General features: G+C 37.6%; 1 protein-coding gene across 4 annotated transcripts; it reads right to left on the bottom strand.

The window, feature by feature from the left end:
- On the bottom strand, positions 1–18,984 carry LOC149020269 (uncharacterized). 4 transcript variants are annotated; one of them, XM_089148375.1, is made up of 5 exons: positions 18,572–18,984; positions 18,440–18,472; positions 16,860–17,349; positions 1,886–1,926; positions 1–1,810 (listed from the first exon to the last, which is right to left on the bottom strand). In XM_089148375.1, the coding sequence occupies exons 3-5, from the start codon at positions 17,182–17,184 to the stop codon at positions 836–838; spliced, it is 1,341 nt and encodes a 446-aa protein (XP_089004501.1). In that variant the 5' UTR covers positions 17,185–17,349; positions 18,440–18,472; positions 18,572–18,984; the 3' UTR covers positions 1–835. The 4 variants fall into 4 exon arrangements, with proteins under 4 accessions (XP_089004501.1, XP_089004503.1, XP_089004499.1 ...); XM_089148377.1 differs by lacking the exon at positions 18,440–18,472 and having other exon boundaries at positions 1–724; positions 810–1,810; XM_089148373.1 differs by lacking the exon at positions 18,440–18,472.
- Positions 18,985–19,027: the final 43 nt, after the last annotated feature.

Here is a 19,027-nt window from a genome sequence, read left to right as displayed (position 1 = left end):
TTTGGAATCTTAGGGGAATGCGTCCCGTCTTGGGACCTAGTTATCATTGGATGAGTTTTAACCGAAGTGGGCTGACCCGCTGGTTTGGGCAACGACCCAAACATAGAAGCCGAGCCGAATGGAAGGTAACTTAGTGGAGAAGTGAGGCGTGACTCATTGGGTCTATGAGAACCTAAACCGTTCAAGTTTTTCTTCCCCAAACCGCCTCTTGCATGTTAATGTTTCTCACTAAATTAGTCCATATAGTTTGGATCAATGTACAAGTAATAACATAAAGCAGATCAATGGCGTCGTATTTGAATTGATACGAAAATAGCAAGAAAGGGCTTCATAATAACCTAGCAACTGCAATCAAACACCACTAACAAATGAGATCCATAACACCGGGAGAATCGACTCTGGGGCCACATCAGGCATACTGTGCTTCATAACACATAACAAGGTAGACCTAGATGATCAAAGAAACAGTAGACCAATATAACGGGGGTGGTTGGCAGGTGAGCTGAGTAGGGGGCCTGTAAAGTTATTCAGCCAGTATGCTCTGGGATCAAAAGCATGACAGGGACAAGAACAAAACACAACACACACACACAGACAGACGCACATGCACACAGATAAGCTTATATAATGTAGGAAATGGTGAAGTCAAATAGTGATTCAAAGCAAAGGTGGGAATATTTGTCACTTCCCTATGCCTCTACCTTAGGTTTCCACGCACTTCAACCTGTACAACAATTACAGTAAATTTGCTAGAGAGAACCATTCCACCTCAAAACCAATAATAGATCGGGGGAGGACAAAAATCTTACCCCCAGAATCAATAACCTAAGAAGTTTCAACATCTCTTCAGTGCCAGGTCTGTCATCATCTTTGAACGACCACCAGCTCCATGATCAACTGATAATCTGCTAAATGTATGCGAGGAATGTGGCATGTTTTTCTTCGATTTATCAGGGGCGTCTTTACTTGAATTACCCTTCAAGGAGAGCTTCTTGAGACGGCTTCGATTCAGTAACACCACAGCATTGTGAGTAGGTGCATGCAATGCACCCTCAACACAATCTCCCACTTGGCCACAGCCCCAAGGCGGCCTAGATGGACCATCCTCACAAAACGGTCTGAACCTTGGCAACCCATTTCTCAAACTAGTAAAATTCCACTGGTCAGGCACAATTTCCTCAGATCTCGCACACAGAGGGCAAGGTGGATCAAGTTTCTGGATCTTGGGGGTTGTCTGCTCCAAGCAGTCAGCATGAAAGACATGAGAACATGAAAGAACTCCAGTGACTGGCATGTCCCCATTCTTCACAATCCTACGAGAACTCCACGGTGATTTCTGGGAGAGAAACCTATCACACAATCCACATCTGAAGCCCTCTGTTAGATTATATGATGGGGCAACCTTTTCCGAATCCAACTGCTCAGATACCTCACTGAAATCAATGCTGCTACTAGCACTGCTCCACCGTCGTGCTTCTCGCTGTGGGGTATTAGCGTCAAAATCTAATACCCCAGAAGCACACCGAAGCTCTGCAAAACTTTGAAATGACTTTGGTTCCAAATGTTTATTACTTTTGCTCTCACAGCAGGTAGACAGGTCAATGGAATTTCTTGTGAAAATGTTCCCATTAGTTTCTGTCTCAGCAGTTTGGTTTGGAAAAGATAGAGGGTGGATCGGTTTGGACATGAATGAACGGCGACTCGAGAAGTTGCGATGTGAGGAACCAGGCATCTTGCCAATAGGCTCGTATTCACTTCCATCTGACCGGGATGAAGAGGATCCTGCACTGTAGCGGATAGTTGAAGTCCCCTGCCAAGGAAGAAGCAAGTCAGAAATAATACTCCGGTGAAACAAAATTTAAAATGTAAAGATTTAAGACAATACCTCCATAGATGGTGTAAAGGATAATGGCCCAGAAGTTGGCTCTGGTAAACATGAAACATAAGACTTTAGTAAATCAGGAAAATAGAAGTGAACAGTAATACTGACGAAAGATACCTTCCCCTGACACAAGAAACCTATAATATCTTCATACAACAGAAAAGGTCAGGAGGGAGTAAACTTCTCACCAAGGTGAATATATCAGAATATGCAACCAACCCAATATTTGAGATGTTCGAAGCACTAAGAACTATATTCACCAACTGGATGTCTTCTCTACCATATATGGAACACACTGAAAATTTGGCCACTAATTTATAGGAAACAATATGTTAGATGTAAGCTGTCAGAGGTGAAGGCCGGTATGAACTAAGGTATGTAGCCAGACCCCAGGCTTTACCATCATGGCAAAGTTGTCATCTTCATATTACTAGCTAGTCCCAGGATATGTTAGGGCTGGTTTGACAACGAGGAAAGATGTACTAGACCTAAAGCAATGAAGAATAAGAATTTGATTTAGGAAAAAATGATCAAATTACAGAGACCATTTGGAACTCTCAGCAAACTCTATTCATGCATTGGGAAAAAAAATGATAAAATACTCAGAAATTCAATCAAAATGTCAACAAAAATAACACACTTGATTCCATGTGCTATTCCAAAGGTGGAAAAAGAAGTAACATATGTACCAGGACATGAGACCATAGACATCATTATCAAGTAATACATATATTACAATGCATGTTAAATGAATGCATCCAAACAAATTAGGATCCAGTTTAATGATTCCCCTGAGTGCTTCTTTTTTGTGCAGTGTTGTGTGTGCATGTGTATGCGTGCACACACTTCAAATTTTCCTAATGTGAGGGTGTACATGTGGGTGGATGTAACATAGGTATAATACAGCCCCTTTTTAGAGGCCATAGTTCCTCGCACTGAAAAAAAAAACAGCAAATAGATTATAATAGTTCCACAGATCATCTATATTTTTTGAAAACTTGACTACTATTTTTTCCCCCCAATTATATTTTAGTTATATATTACCGCATCTAAAATGCTCAACTCAACATAGAGTATCCTGTCTAAATGGGGAAGCTACACAAATCCTATTTTGTTATTCAGGGAAGCTACAAAAATCCTATTTCGTTATTCAACTCTATCTAAAGGTACCTATCTCTTTAACAACTCCCAAGGAGATTTTCAGCCAATCCTTTGTTCTGAAACAATCATATTTGAAGAGAGGAAAAATAAATTCATGGTCCCTAATGCTTAAGGCCAACAAAACTTCCAAGTCATGAGTATGTTCTTGTGACAAGTATACTAATTCAGCAAGCCTATTTCATCATATCAAAACAATCTCTAAATTAGTGGTTTTTTTGTTGAGATGGTTGACAAAAATCAACTTTTTTGGTTCCTTTTTTCAACTAGGTAGACCAATTTCTTGTCAAACATTGTTAGAGATGAGATGACATAAAGTGGGACCTTGGAGATGAAAAGAGGTTGAAAAAGTGGTTTTCTAGTGAGTTCCAAGATAGGGCTTTGAGAAAAACGTAAGAGTAAGTTTTGGGTTTTTTAGTATTGTTGTTGTGCAAGAAAGTTATTTTATTTTTCCCTCTCTTGCTCTCTCTCTTCTCTATTGTTGTTCTACTGAAGCTCAAGCTTGGTATTGAAGGGTTTCTTCAAGAGCCTAAAAGTGGAAGGCTAGGTGTTCTTGGAGGCATGAATGTGATGTCACCCGTTGAGGTAACATTGTATCTACTCAAACCTTGAATAACTTTGGAGTTCAAATAATGAAATCTTGCCGTCCTCCCTGCGGGGTAGCTAATCTCGAACATTTCGCATTAGTGAACCACGTAAAAATCTCGTGTCTTAATTTCTTTTCTTGCATTCTTGTGATTGTGGTTTGCTAATTTGCTTTGTGTTGTCTCCAGTTTATTTGTACAAGATCCTTATGTATTATCTTTTTTTTGTGTGTGGTGATTTGTTTTATTACCCATTAGGATTTGATTGCTACAACAACTATTAGAGCAAGGTTATGTGAGTCTACTTTGGAGACAATGAGCGATCATACATTTAGGATGGAGCCATTTGAATGAAAGACGAACCTTGAGTAATGGATAATGAAAATGAAAGACTTGTTAATCCAAAATTGTTGTCACAAGGCCTTGTAAGGAAAAGTTAGGAAACCAAAACGAATGAAGAATGATGATTGGGAAGAAATGGATCTCAAGCCTACTTCTATTAATTGGTTGAGCTTATCCAACGAAGTTTTCTTTACTATTGCACACAACAAAACATTAATGGTTTTTGTAGTCAAAGTTGGAAAGCATCTATCAAATAAAGTCTCTAGCAAATATAATTTTTCTTTAAGAGTGAAGGATGGTTCAAATATTTCTAATCATCTCAATGACTTCAAAAACATGTTATGTCAATTAGAAAGTGTTGGAGAGAATATGAAGGATAAGACAAGGCAGTGGTTTTACTTTACACTACCAGAATTTTATGATCATTTAGTAACGACTCTTTAAGTTGTAGCAAGAAGGATTCTCTTGACTATGATTCGGTATGTAGTACATTACTTGCCGAGGAACTCCAAAAATGTTTCTTTGGAGAGTTCTTTGGAGAGGATATCGAAAACTAATATGACAAAGAGGTAGAAGCAAGGAGCATCATGACTCTTCCAAAGGTTATTCAAAAAACAAGTTAAGACATCGTTCTAAATCCAGGGGGTACTATGGCAAGTATAGTTGTTGATTTTGTGGAAAGAGTGGACATTGAAAAAGGAATTGTCCCAAAAGAAAGAAAAACAACTATAACTCTGAAAATGCAAAAGGTAAAGATGATGTTGGTGACAACTCTAAGGAGGAAAATCAAGTTGTAGCTACTACATCTAACGTTATCAAAGATTAAGTGTTGACGGTGGATTGCAATCTAGAAATTTCACCAAACTTGGGTTCTTGACATGGGTGCTACAAATCATACACAAATCTTGGTTTAACACATATGAGCCATATGAATGGGATTGGTGAAGATGGGGAATAACTCAACTAGTAGAACACTTGGCATTGGCTTGTTACACTTGAAGATGTTTGATCGTATTATTTGTACACTTGAAAATGTTCGACATGTTTCGGATATGACAAAAGATTTAATTTATTTACCCACTTTGGAAAATGAAGGTTACAAATTTTTTTAGGGAGATGGAGTTCTCAAAGTTTTAAGAGGTGCTCTTGTTATCATGAAGGGATGCTAGGTTGGTCTCTTGTACAAGTTATTAGGTAGTTCTATGACGGATGATGTTGCGAATGTGGCGATTGATAAAGGAGACATTCATCTTAGGTTGTGACATCGAAGACTTGTGCACATAGGTGAGAAGGGGATGGAAATTCAAATCTAAATTTTTGAAAAAAAAAATTTTGTGACCATTATGTCAAGGAATCATCATAAAAGGGCTTTTAAAATTGGCATGTAGAAAACAAAGGATTAGTTGACTACATTCACTCAAATGTTTAGGGTCCATCACTAAATGTGTCTTTGGTTGTGCTCAATATTTTATTACTTTCATTGATGACTTCTCAAAGAAAGTATGGGTGACAATTCTTAAGTCAAAGAATGTTGTGTTAATGACATTCAAGAAATTCAAAGTTGAGGGGGAGAAAACAATCAGTAGAAGCATCAAGGTTTGATGGATAATAGAATGGAATATGCAAAAAACGAATTTGCGAATTTTTGCAATAATGTAGGAATTGTGTGGCATTATGCGATTACACGTACTTTCCACAATAAAATAGAGTGGTTGAACACATGAATAGGATATTGATGGAGAGGTTTTGGGCTATCCTAAGCAATGCAAACTCAGAAAAAGAATTATCGGCCAAAGCAATGTTAAAAGGCATGTTACATTGTGAATAGATCTCCTTTAATGACTTCGAGTGGAAAAATTCCAAATGAGGTAAAAATAGCGAACTCCTTGTGATTATTCAAATTTGAAGATATTAGGCTATGATGCATATACCATGACCCAAAATCCAAGAAGTGTATCTTTTGAAAGTATAGAGTTCTTTTAAGTATTTGCCTTAGTTGTGAAATTGGTTTCTATTAGATTGGTGTTTGGACTTGTTACTATACATGACTTAGAGCTTAAACAAATGGACGTGAAAACGGTGTTCTTACATGGTGATCTTCTTGAAGAGGTGTACATGAGGCAACAAAAAATATTTGTTGAAAAAGGCAAGGGAAAACTTGCGTTTAAGTTGAAGAAATTCTTATATGGACTTAAACAAGCTTCAAGGCAATGGTATAAAACTCTTGGCTCTTTTATTTTGAGTCTTGGTTACAAAAGAAGTGAATATGACCATTATTTATACATAAAAGTTATTTAATGATGGTTCATATGTAATTTTAATTTTGTATGTCGATGATATGGTCTTGGCATCCAAAGATAAAGCTAAAATTAAAGAACTCAAAAGGTGTTTGAGCAAGAAGTTTGAAACGGAGATCTTGGTCAAGCCAAACAAATTCTTGGAATTGAAATTTAAAGAGGCTTTGTCACTTTCACAAAAGTCCTTTGTCAAGAGGATCCTCGAGAAATTTGGTAAGTATAAGGTAAAGGCAATTTCAACTCCATTAGGATCATATTTCAAGTTATCTTCCAATTACAAACCAAAGATGAAAGAAGAAAAAGAATAAGATGACAGTTTTTCCTTATACAAGTCTAGAAGAGCCGCACTAGGCTGGATATTGCTTATGCAATTGGAATGTTAAGTAGATTCATAACAATCCCAAGGATGCATTTGGAGGGGGCAAAATGGGTGCTTTGGTAATTGAGAAGCAAAAATGACTACTCCATTACTTTTAGCAAAGGCGAGGTGCCAATTCAAGGCTTTGTCGATGCAAGTTCTTGTGATGACTGTGACAAGGGAAGATCTACAACGGGTTATGTTTTCAAATATGCTAATGGTCTAATAAGTTAAATGTCTAAGCTTTAAGCAACAATGGCATTGTCAACAACCGAAGCGGAAGATATAACAACAAAGGCTCGTAAGAAAGTGGATGGCTTCAAGGATTAATAAGTGAAGAAGGCATTGAATCAAAAGATATGGATTTATATTGTGATAACATGAGTGCTATAAATTTAGCTAAGAATCCGGTTCATCATAAGAAGATAACACATATATTGGTTTAATACCACTACATTCGAGAAGTGGTTGAAGATCGGAGGATCCGATTTTTTAAAGTAGGAACCAATGAGAATGTGGCATCTATGCATACCAAGGTGGTTCAATAAGAGAAGTTGGATTGAAATTTTTCCTCTTGGTTTCAAAAAGGATGACTTAACAAGTCAATGATTTTCATCAAGGTGGAGACTGTTGACAACGGTGATTAAAAATAACATTTTTTGTTCCTTTTTTCAACTTGGTGAGCCCCATTTCTTGTTAAACATTGGTTAGATGTAAGCTGACATAAAGTAGGCCTTGTGGGATGGAAAAAGAGGTTGAAATTCGGTTTTTAGTGAGTTCCAAGTTGGGGCTTTAAGAAAAACATAAGAGGAAGTCTTGAGGTTTCTTGGCCTTATGGTTTTGCAAGAATTCTTTTCTCTTTTTCTTTTTTTCCCTCTTGCTCTCTTCCGGATTGTTGATCTATTTAATCTTGAGATTGGTATTGACGGGTTTATTCAAGAGCTTGAAGGGAAGGCTAGGTGTTGTTAGAGGTTTGGATGTGATGTCACCAGCGTTGAAGTAACATTGTATATACTCAAACCTTGTACTATTCTGGAGTAGAAATAGTGAAATCTTGCCGCCCTACCCATGAAGTAGCTAATCTTGAACATTTCAAGTTAGTGAGCCACATAAAAATCTCTTTTTCTTGCAAAACCACAAGACTAAGAAACCCTAAAACTTCCTCTCACATTTTTCTCAAAGCCCCATCCTAAATTCACTAGAGAACCACTTTTTCAAACTCTTTTTCCATCTTCCAAGGCCCACTTTATGTTATCTCACATCTACCCAATCAAGACAAGAAATGGAGCCCCCCACGTTGAAAAAAGGAACAAAAAAAGTGATTTTTATCACCCATCTCAACGACCTCCACTTTGATGAAAATCACCGACTTATTAAGTCATCTTTCTCAAAATTAAGAGAAGATAAACTCTAATCCAATCCAACTTTTCTTCTCGAACAAACTCTAGTCCAATCCAACTTTTCTCCTCGAACCACCTTGGTAAGCAATATCCGCCACATTCTTATTAGTTCCTACTTTCAACAATCGGATCCTCCCATCTTCGATGACTTCTTGAATGTGGTGTTATTGAACCAATATATGTTTTGTCTTCTTGTGATGAACCGGATTGTTGGCTAAATGAATAGCATTCAGGACTCGTGTTATCACAAAATAAATCCATAACTTTTGATTCAATGCCTATCTCACCTATCAATCCTTGAAGCCACACCACTTCTTTATAAGTATAAGTTTCCTTTACTGCCATATATTCCACTTTGATTGTTGACAAAGCCACCGTCTATAGAAGCTTACACATCCATTATTGGGCCATTAGCATATTTAAAACATAACCCGACAAGTAGATCTTCTCTTGTCATGGCTATCACATAAACTTGCATCCACAAAGCCTTAAATTATCACCCCTCCTATGCTAAAGGTAATGGAGCAATCACTTGTTCCTTTCAAATATCGAATCACCCATCTTGCTGCCCTCCCAATACATCCTTCTTGGGTTTGCCATGAATCTATTTAACACACCAAACACATAAGCAATACCACGCCTAGTGCACACCATTAAGAACACTAAGCTCCCAACTAGACTTGCATAAGGAAATCATGCCATCCTACCCTTTTCTTCTTCTGTCTTTCGGCTATCATTAGAAGATAACTTGAAATGTGATCCCAATGGAGTTGTAACTGCCTTCTCCTTATTGGAAAATTACCAACCCTAGATTTCACATGAAAATAAACCCAACTGGGTGATGAATCCAAGTCATATCGCTACTGCTATAGAAATTATGGAAGTTAATATGATTAGTCTTGCATTGCTCAAGTTGAGGGTAGAAGATGACTCCAATTTGCAAACCTAATTTCACTTTGTCATGCAAGACTATGATGTGATTTTGGAAATGAATTGGCTAGTGGTGGCAGCTGCCTATCATACATGTGTTCATTTCTTTCTAAAGGATGTGGCATTCAAACATAAATTCAGTTGCGGCATACTAGTGTTGTGACACTGCCATCCCTTATAATATCCCGCCCTAAAGGAGAACCAATTACTTAATCAAGGATATCAACCATGTTAGAAAACAAACATTAAATAATCAAAACAGCAGCTGAACTTGAACAAAGAAAAGAGAGAAGAAGAAGAAGAGAAGAGAGATGAAGAACTAGTAGAAGAGGCTTGTGATTCTTGCTTAAGAGTCTAGAATCACAAAACACTTTTATTTATAACTTCTAATGAATCTAATACAACTTGAGAGACAAGTAATTGTCCTCTAGAAAAAGGAAACAAAATATTACAGCTTTAGTAACTTCCTAACTCTTAAAATAGAAAGTGCTGAAAATAGAAACTACCACCAAAATAGAAACTATACTTTCTAAAAACTCCCAAAACTTATGTAGCAAGACTCCCACATTAGAAATAGAAAATATAATAAAAACAATAGCATAATACTATTCACGTAAACAGTACAAACAAAGTTATTGTTCACGTGAACAGTAAAATCTGTTTTTTTTACTGTTCACGTGAATAGTGTCGTGAACAATAAATATCCCAAGTGTATATACTTCAACACTCCCCCTCAAGCTGGAGTGTACACAAAGAAAACTTCAGCTTGCACAATAAGAATAAACTTGAAAAGTAGCACCAATCTTGAATCGTGTAGCAATGACAGATGTCAATAAACACTGAGAAAACTTCACCCAGGAGATAATCAACACCAACTTAAAAAAAACTTTAATTCTTCATGTCAATAGAACCATCCAATATTGAGAACAATCGATGATGTTGAAGACGAACAAAGTCCATAAGTATAGCAAGATCAAAGACACTATCCATATAATGCCGGTAGTAGGGAGAAATATCCACACTAATTATTTAAAATTGTAACTCCAAAGTCCAAATAAATGCTTTGCAAGAAGCCAAGTTGTAGGTAGGCAAAAGGCACTATCCACATAATGCCCGTAGGTAAGGAGACATGTCCACGCTAAATCTTCAAAATTGCAACTCCAATGTCCATATAAATGCTTCCCAAGAAGGCAAGTAATAGGTAAAGTATGGGTAGGTAAAAGGCAATATTGATTATTGTGGACCAAGTAGGTAGGTAAAAGAAAGTATAGGTTACTGTGGACCAAGTAGGTAAGGTAGTATGGGTTACTACGGACCAAGTAAATAGGTAAAAGACAGTATGGGTTACTGCGGACCAAGTAGGTAGGGTAAAAGACAATATGGGTTATTGCGGACCAAGTAGGTAAGGTAAAAGACAATATATATTACTGTGGATCAAGTAGGTAAGGTAGTATGGGTTACTACGGACCAAGTAAGTAGGTAAAAGACAGTATGGGTTACTGCGGACCAAGTAGGTAGGGTAGAAGACAATATGGGTTATTGCGGAACATGTATGTAAGGTAAAAGGGCAATATAGTTAAAGATAGGTAGTGATATTGTTGTAGAATGCCATAAGTTGAGGGCAAAGATCTTCACAAATAATATCCATCAGCACATCTTGAGTAGATATAGAATAAGGTACCATTCTCCCCCTCACGTGTAACATTACACGTGGACAATTAATGATGACCAGTGACAAGCATCTTAAAGTATGAGCACAAAAGAAACCCAATAAGGAAAAGTAGCCACAGAGCAGTGTATTATTCACCAATAAAGCTGATCAAGCAGCAGAAAATCGTCTCACAGGACAAAGTCTTGTTCTCCAAGGGGGGGGGGGGAATTCTGAACCACCACTAACCCTTTAATAGGGTAGAGCAAATTAGATCAAGAGAAAATTACTGAACCAGCTTGGAATCTCAAAATTGCAGTAGTCGCTGCAGCAATCCACTCAGAAGAAGTGCAATAACACTAGTTGCAATAGCATATAATATCAGATCTTGGACCATAGCAACAAACTTCTGCTAGATGTGAAACTCTAACAGATCTTGATATGAAGGAAAAGTAGTTCTTTAGGTCTTTGTAGAAGTATTAGATAAAAAGAAGGCTAAACTTGATTCTGAAATAAACAACAGAAGTAGTAGTAAAGCAAGACGGTAGCAGCATAATTTTTTAGAACAAAGAAATTCAATGAAACAGGGGTACTAGTATAAGACTTGTAGCAGAACTTATAGCGCAAACAATGGAAGACAATACTTATGTCTTGCAATCTGAATTATGGGCATATCTTCGCAAGAATCAAGAGGAATCCCAAGACACCAGTATAGTGCAGATTGAACTTCAGATTTGCACACAAAAAAACAGGGTAGTAGCAGCCTCAGTTGAATCAAATAGGTAAACATATCCCCAGAAAGCTTGGGGCCTTTTTGTAGTATTAATACATAGATACTTGGTGCTTCAAAAGTCAAAGAAGGACAGCCATTCACAATTACTGCAGCGAAGGTTGGGGCTACCCTAGATAAGAAAAAGGAAAAAAATAATTGGGCAGCCAAGAGAGAAAAAACAGTCCCTAGGTTGATTAAACTTGCTCTGATGCCATTTTAGAAAACAAACATTAAATAATCAAAACAGCAGCTGAACTTGAACAAAGAAAAGAGAGAAGAAGAAGAAGAAGAGAAGAGAGATGAAGAACTAGTAGAAGAGGCTTGTGATTCTTGCTTAAGAGTCTAGAATCACAAAGCACTTTTATTTATAGCTTCTAATGAATCTAATACAACTTGAGAGACAAGTAATTGTCCTCTAGAAAAAGGAAACAAAATATTACAACTTTAGTAACTTCCTAACTCCTAAAATAGAAAGTTCTGAAAATAGAAACTACCACCAAAATAGAAACTATACTTTCTAAAAACTCCCAAAACTTGTGTAGCAAGACTCCCACATTAGAAATAGAAAATATAATAAAAACAATAGCATAATACTGTTCACGTAAACAGTACAAACAAAGTTACTGTTCATGTGAATAGTGTCGTGAACAGTAAATATCCCAAGTGTATAGACTTCAACAAAATTCATGGTCTTTGAAAGCTTCTCCAATTCATTTTAGTTATTCTAAATTTTGAAACAAAAAATAAACTTTACCTACTTTGGATTAATCTAGCTAGCGTTGATGATTTGAAACCAGGAAAAAATCCTACCGAGTTTGGGTTGATCTTAAGATGAAATTTTGAAACAAGGGGGAAAAGATCTTCTTAGGTTAAAGGATTAAAATTGACTTTGCAAACATAGAGTTAACAGTCTAAACTGTTCTGCGGAGAGTTGATTTTACCAAAGTTGTTTTGATGTCTCTGAATTTGACTTAATATCAGACCAGTTCAATCAGTTTTGGTCTAATGGTCTAACCCCCAAAAGAACTGGTCCTAGGGGGTTTGGTCTAACTAGAGTTGGGCTTAATTAAGTATTCTATCTCAATTCTAAATTACAGTTTTCTGCAACTGATCCTTGAGCTCTTTCATGTTCTGTTGGGGCCATGCCATAAAGAGCTTTTGAGAGTGCCTGGAGTAAGGTAAATAGAAAACTCAGTTTCTTGGTCAAGCGGTATCCCATCAAATCATCTGGAAAGTCCGGTACTAGTTGAAAATCTGACAAGACAGGAACTTAACCTTGGTATCCACAGCATTAGCCAAATATGGTTTGTTGAAGTATATACACTTGGGATATTTACTGTTCACGACACTACTTCTTCACTGATCTTAAACAACTGCAGAATAAAAGGCGGCAATTTCCAGGGTTATCAACATTTAGAAACAGCAGAGAGACCCTGAATATTATATAACCTCACTGTCTGTAACACAGATAAGGAGCAAACGAGAAAAGGGTTTTTCAAGAGGATGACAAACACAGTACTTTATAGCAAAGACTTTTTAGATGTGCCAATGATAATAGGGCCACAGAAGTTGAGATCGAGCAAACAAATCAAGTGAAGAAAATTACATAGCAGTCTTTGCCCTCTAACCGGTAGCGTGCCTCTCTTAGATCTGCAACAAATTTTAGGGTTCGCAATTGAAATCTCTCATATCCGCATGGGCATTGGCAATCTTGCCCAAAAAAATGGAATCTCCCCCATGAGCATGAGGATGATAACTAGTTCAGCAGAACATGTAGTTTATATGGAGTTCCACCCTCTTCAGAAATCTTAATATTCTCCAGCAAGTTTCGTTGTGAAAAGCTAAAAAATACTCAGGATAGGAAACCTTCAGCTTTGCCTTCCTGACGCAGTTCAGCTGTTCAAAATCAGTATCAAGTATTAAAGTGTCAACCTTCCTCCCTAAACTAACACCATAGGCGTAGGAAGGTGTAGGGATCCTCCCTACACCACACCAAATCGTGGAAATGTCTAGGATATCACCTAAGCTTTTAATTAGTCTATTAATTGTTTTTATTTGGATCACGCTTGAAATTGTAATTCCAATATAGATCCCAAGCAGATTCAGTTCTGACAAGCCAAAACCATCTTAGTTCCTTCCTGATAAACCCTACATTACAACTAGACCAAAGTCACCAAACTAGCCATTAGTTTGCCTCCATATTTTGATCGAATCACCCACAATACATTAGGAGAACTCGATCTGAATGCAGCCTCAGGTAACCATTAGAAACTAAAGATTTCCTCATCTTCTCCCAACCTGAAACCTGGAAACCAAACCTTATTTTGATGATACTCTAATTTCAGCTATAATCCACCGATGAAGCACCAAACTTCGTCAATAGACTCCCCTACATCAATAACCTAACCGGCTAAGCCTACCATCATAGATTGAGAACTCACCAAGATCTCGGAAATTCATTTTTCAGGGGATTACAAAGCAAGATGGGATACTAGTTAATATCTTGGATATTTCAGTATTATCTCAGTATCTCTGCTGGATCAGTATATTACCAGAATTGTATGCTTCCCACCAAAACCCAGCTTCACTTTAACACGGGGTAAAAAAAAAGAGAGTGCAACAACTCACCAAAACCTCAATCCAAGTCAAGTTTTTGGCTAACCAAGTTGGGCACCAGAACTGAATTCTTGAACCATGCCTACCATCAAAACTTAGGTAATACCAAAACTTCACACCACTTTTCACCTAATCCCTTTTTTAAACTCATTCTAGATTCTAAATATTCATTCCTAGCTGGTTCCAACCTAGGACTACGTCAGCAGTTGATGTCATAGAGTATTTTCTTAGATCCCCTCTCTTGCCTCCTGTTGCTTGGAAGTACTTCACTAGCCACCTGACTGGTTGAATGATGATCAAGTGGTTAAGATATTCAGCAACGCAGAGCAACAAAAAAAATAAAGGTTGTGGCTACCTTCTTCTCACTCAACTGTTTATCTGGCGAGGTTGCAATGAAACAGGAGCTATCTCGATATTACTACATGTTAAAGTTGCATTTTCTTACTTCCAGGTTGCAGGTGGGAGAAGGATGGAGTTTTGAAGTCATCAATTGTAGCATGATGATAACCTCCCTCTGAGTTGTAGGTCTCCAGTGGTAAACAAAGGCAAACCTCATTTTTTAAGAAGCTTTGATTACACAAGTTAGGTGGTTAAAATGGACATTTCAAGTTTCAAGTTAACGATGGTGGTGGTGGGACAAGTTGAAATATTACAAGTTTTGTGGTGTCCCAATAATTAGGCCAAAATGCAAGGGGTATTGGTGAATATTAAGGACTCCTTCAAACAATCATGGGGAGCAACAGTCTTTCCAAAGATTAACTTTTGTTTCAGCTACCATCAACTGAAGATCAAGACTGATAACATTCCAAATTTCCAATACAGCCTTCAAGACATGGTATAGCCATTATAAATTCATGGTTATGCATTTTGTCTTGGACAAATGCAGCAGCTACTTTTATGGATCTGATGAACCAAGGTATTCCAAAACCATCAATAAAAAGGTCAAATCAGGATGTACGATAAATTTAGGGTTTGCAGGCGGGTTACATTCAGGTAGATAATGGAGAAGCTAACAGTAAAGGTTCACGGTTTAGTGGATAACTTTGAATGCTAAAATTGGAGTTTCAGTAAAATTAGGGTTTTCCCAGGTTTTGATAAAGGTGACAGATGAAATTCTAGGATTTCAATGTCCTAATTGCAACCAAGCTCAAATGGTATTTTAGGAGGGTATGAGGAGTAACCAATCACAATTCGAGTTAATTCTAACAGTTAGGTACAAAATTGCAAGTCTTTTTTTTTGGATGAATATGAAATTGTAATTTAGGGTTGTTCTAGAAGAGAATTGGACCAGCTACAGATGAAAGGTCAACAGGATAGAAAGGGATATTTGAACCTTAGCTGGGGATGTTTTGACAGTGAATCTGGTCCATGAATGGGTGGTAGTCCAGGAAAAAGAAAACCAAAAGGGGGACATTGGGGTTTGGGCTGTGGACATTACAAGACGAAGATGGAGTAGAGGATTACCAATAACTCACTGTTGTTTGCAGGAAACCCATGGCAGCAGCTTGCTTACTTCAATAACTTGAATAGAAACTTGAAGAAAATTTGAGGAAACTCTTCAACTAAATTGAAAGGGAGCTTATTAAAACTTTCTAGAGTTCCCATCATCCAGGAGTTGATTGGACACACACCTGAATCCAATCCCACAGTTTGAACCTCCTGGACTTCCCACTGTCAAGAAATTGATCGGATATACACACCAATCCCACCAAGACTAGATCACTCTCTAGATTAAAGCTACAATTGAGAACAAAGGCAGCAGCAGCCTGCAAAGCCATGTCATTACTCAAATTCATGTTCCATACCTGCACCTATTACACCTATATAAAAGACTCAAATAGACTACTATACTGAAAAAAGAAAGGCCGAACCCAATTCTCAACCTCTTAGGTAACATAAAATGGATATGAAGCTAAATAAACTCAAAACAAAGTCACAATGTAACCCCACTTAAGATATAAAAAGATTTCCTTCATCTAGCAATGAAAATATTTTAAACTGAACATTGGTTCAAACACCGGTTCAATCGTAACATAAAAATAACCATGTATTGAAACTAATTCAATGCTTAACGTAACTGTCCATACCTGGGACCCTTAAAAGTGTGCCATTACTTAGAAATCCTAGGGATCAAAGGCCCAACACATGAAAAACACAACTCTAGAATTATCCTAAGGAAAGAAGCCCAATTTGTTGATGAATCTGCATCAATAAGTGGGCTGATTCCAAAGGGCCATATTTCCCGTAGATGGTTTTGCTATATATTAGTGGTAAGGTTCTTTCTTCAAAATCAATCTGGAAGAGTTGTGAGATGAGTGGCTGCAAGGCAATTGCCAGGTGATAATGAAGCAGAACTCATTTCCCCACGGCCAGAGACAATTTTACCAAACCATATAAACACTTGAATTCGATTATACAATAGGATGCTAGCAATTTTATTTCTTATATGCATTGTTCTAGGTTTACAGTTGTTCTACAAGAATTTCTTGCAGTTGATGTGCACGTGACACACTATATAGGAGGCTGCAAATTGTGGGATGTTTGGAGATTGAACTTGTTTTCCCATTGGTCAAATTCGTTAAGCTTCCTTAGTTCCTTATAATAAATATATCGCATTCCTACTCAAGTCCAAAATCCTACCTTGTGGATTCCACGGCTAAACAAGTATCTACTATCCAGTGCAATGGTATATCCCAATAACTCAATAAGGCTTCTCCAGATGAAATTTTAGTCTACAAAACTAACCACTCGTAAAAGTATAATTTGGCAGCATCATAAAATGGAAGACAAAAAAATAAGTAGAAATGGCACATAGACTAAAAGATGAGTTACAACTAGATATAAAAGGATATGCATCGATGCAGTGTGATACCTCTCGTTATTGCAGAAACATGATCATCAATATTCACCCCTTGCCTAGGAGGAGGGGTCCACTGTGGAGTCTGGAAACTGTCAGATGGACTGCTGAAAAATGACCCAAAGCCATCAGAGGCAGAATATTGGTGCAGAGGAAGTTGATCACCTCTTCCATGACTACTGCTTTCTTTACTGTTAGATGAGAGAGAAGGCCCATAAACCTGAGCAGCACTGTGCGAAGCATATGGTAGGCCTTCAGACAGGAACCTATTATCCCATCTTCCAGATAAAGGAGGAGAAAAACTTGTGTTTGTTTGCCAGTAAGGTTCATTGGGACTCATGGACCACTCTCTGCTAGCTGTATTGGCTCCATGTGGCCTTGCAGCCACACAACAAAGCGACCCCGTCTTAGCTATGTTTTATTTAACTTCCTTTAAACAGTGAATTTGTTGTCAACTCTCTAGAAACCGCTCAGTGATGAGCCCAAAGCATGAGATCTGTCAATGCTGTACAATATTATAGCAACGAGTTACAAAAACAGATTCCAATGGTAACTTCAGTCCCAGTTAAACGAACTAAAACTCCAGATGCCATGATTGTATGAACTGGAAATCCATCGAGATAATATGCTTAAAAAAAATAGATACGCAGAATAGTCCAAGGATGGTTAAGCCATGTCATGTAGAACAACCCAATATCCAACATACAATTCCATGTACTAGACTGCCATAATAACATCTACATGAATACCAAGAAACTGTCCACTCTAACAACATGGTTCATCTCCCCGAGGCGCTGAACTTCTTAAGCCATCTAGTACCCCAGCAAACAAAATCCAAGTATATCTAAGTAAAAGCTGATAGACTATTCTACCAGCAAAAACAGTGAAGACAACCCATGGAAAATAAATTGTATGGTATGTCAAATGGTTATAAATAGCAAGACCTGAGGTTAAAATTCAAGTTTACTATACCGATAGAGATAACAAGAACGCATCTGTTGACAAAAAGAAGGAAGAACTTGATGAGAGAGCTGGTCCAACTAAAACTTAATCCACAGGGAGACATTTCAATAACAGAAAATGATGGTAGACGGAGCTACCAGCTACCACTTAAATATCTAACATCCGTATGAGGTGAACTGGTAACAAAACAGCAGTGTTCTCACAACTTAGTAATAAAGTGGGGGAAAAAAATCAGCATCATACAGTAAGTCCATGACCAGGCCGAAAAGAAAAATACACTGAACAGTTGATTGTTTTCGTCCAAGGAAACGAAGTATGCAATATCCAGACCAACAAAAAAGAGCAAATATGAAGAGTCTACAGGGATCATATATTGAACAAACTGCACCAAGCACGGAAGAAGATAAAAATCTTTATGATAAGTACATGCAAGTCTTGAAGAAGAAAAACGAGCGCCAATTCTTTAAAAGCTAACAGTCCCAATAGTAGCAACCAACGAATCTGGAAACGTCAAATTACGGAATCCAAGATGACAGAAAATAAGTTGGGAAGACCAAACTGACAAATAACACCAAGACACAAAGACAAGATGTGAACCCACAGAGAGTCATCGATCGAATGAAGAAATTTACCGGAGATGAAAACAGTGGAAATCCACAAATGTTCTGAAAAACGTCCGCAAACTAGGTCAAATTTATCTTTCAAGTTCCAAAAAAACATGGAAGCGAGATATTAAACGAAAATGACAGGCAGAGAGCGCTTACAAATTATGGATTAAGCAAAGTCGAGGGCTTCGAGGCGAGATTAGCAAAACGCTCGGAACTGTTTAAGGTTAAAGGAAACCCTAGTTCGTAGAAAGTAGGGTGAGAGGTATGGAGTGAGTATGAGGAAAGTGAAAAAAAGAAGCGAGTTGTGTATCGGACACCAGAAGAAGAAGAAAGGAGAAGGCAGTATATTTTTGGCTCTACTTTTTTGAATTTAATACTAACTAATAATCTCTTGCATCGTTGGTCCCGTTTCAGGCTTTTATAGGGAAAAATAATTAGAAAGGGAAATCTTACCTTAAAATTAATTTTTTCACTAATTATTCTTTTGAGGTGGTTCACCGTTGGTGGGAGCGTGGCCCCTACACAACGACAGCAGATACATTGGCATCTTGTCCAAGTGAAAGTGATGGAATCTCCATCTTTCACCCTCCCCCGTATGCTTGAGTAAGTTAT

The sequence above is a fragment of the Hakea prostrata genome, chromosome 3 (assembly GCF_041222555.1).
Source record: "Hakea prostrata isolate BN-2017 chromosome 3, UWA_Hpros_2, whole genome shotgun sequence".
Lineage (NCBI taxonomy): Eukaryota > Viridiplantae > Streptophyta > Magnoliopsida > Proteales > Proteaceae > Hakea > Hakea prostrata.
The sequence above is the reverse complement of the archived record's forward strand: the minus strand, read 5'-3'. Positions and strand labels throughout refer to the sequence as shown.

Excerpts from the sequence above, each read along its gene's own strand:
- LOC149020269 (XM_089148375.1), bottom strand. The coding sequence starts at position 17,184 with ATGAGTCCCAATGAACCTTACTGGCAAACAAACACAAGTTTTTCTCCT. Across the intron at positions 1,927-16,859 it reads TGTTTCTGCAATAACGAGAG|AGCCAACTTCTGGGCCATTA; the intron begins GTATCACACTGC and ends CATGTTTACCAG. Across the intron at positions 1,811-1,885 it reads CCTTTACACCATCTATGGAG|GGGACTTCAACTATCCGCTA; the intron begins GTATTGTCTTAA and ends CTTCCTTGGCAG.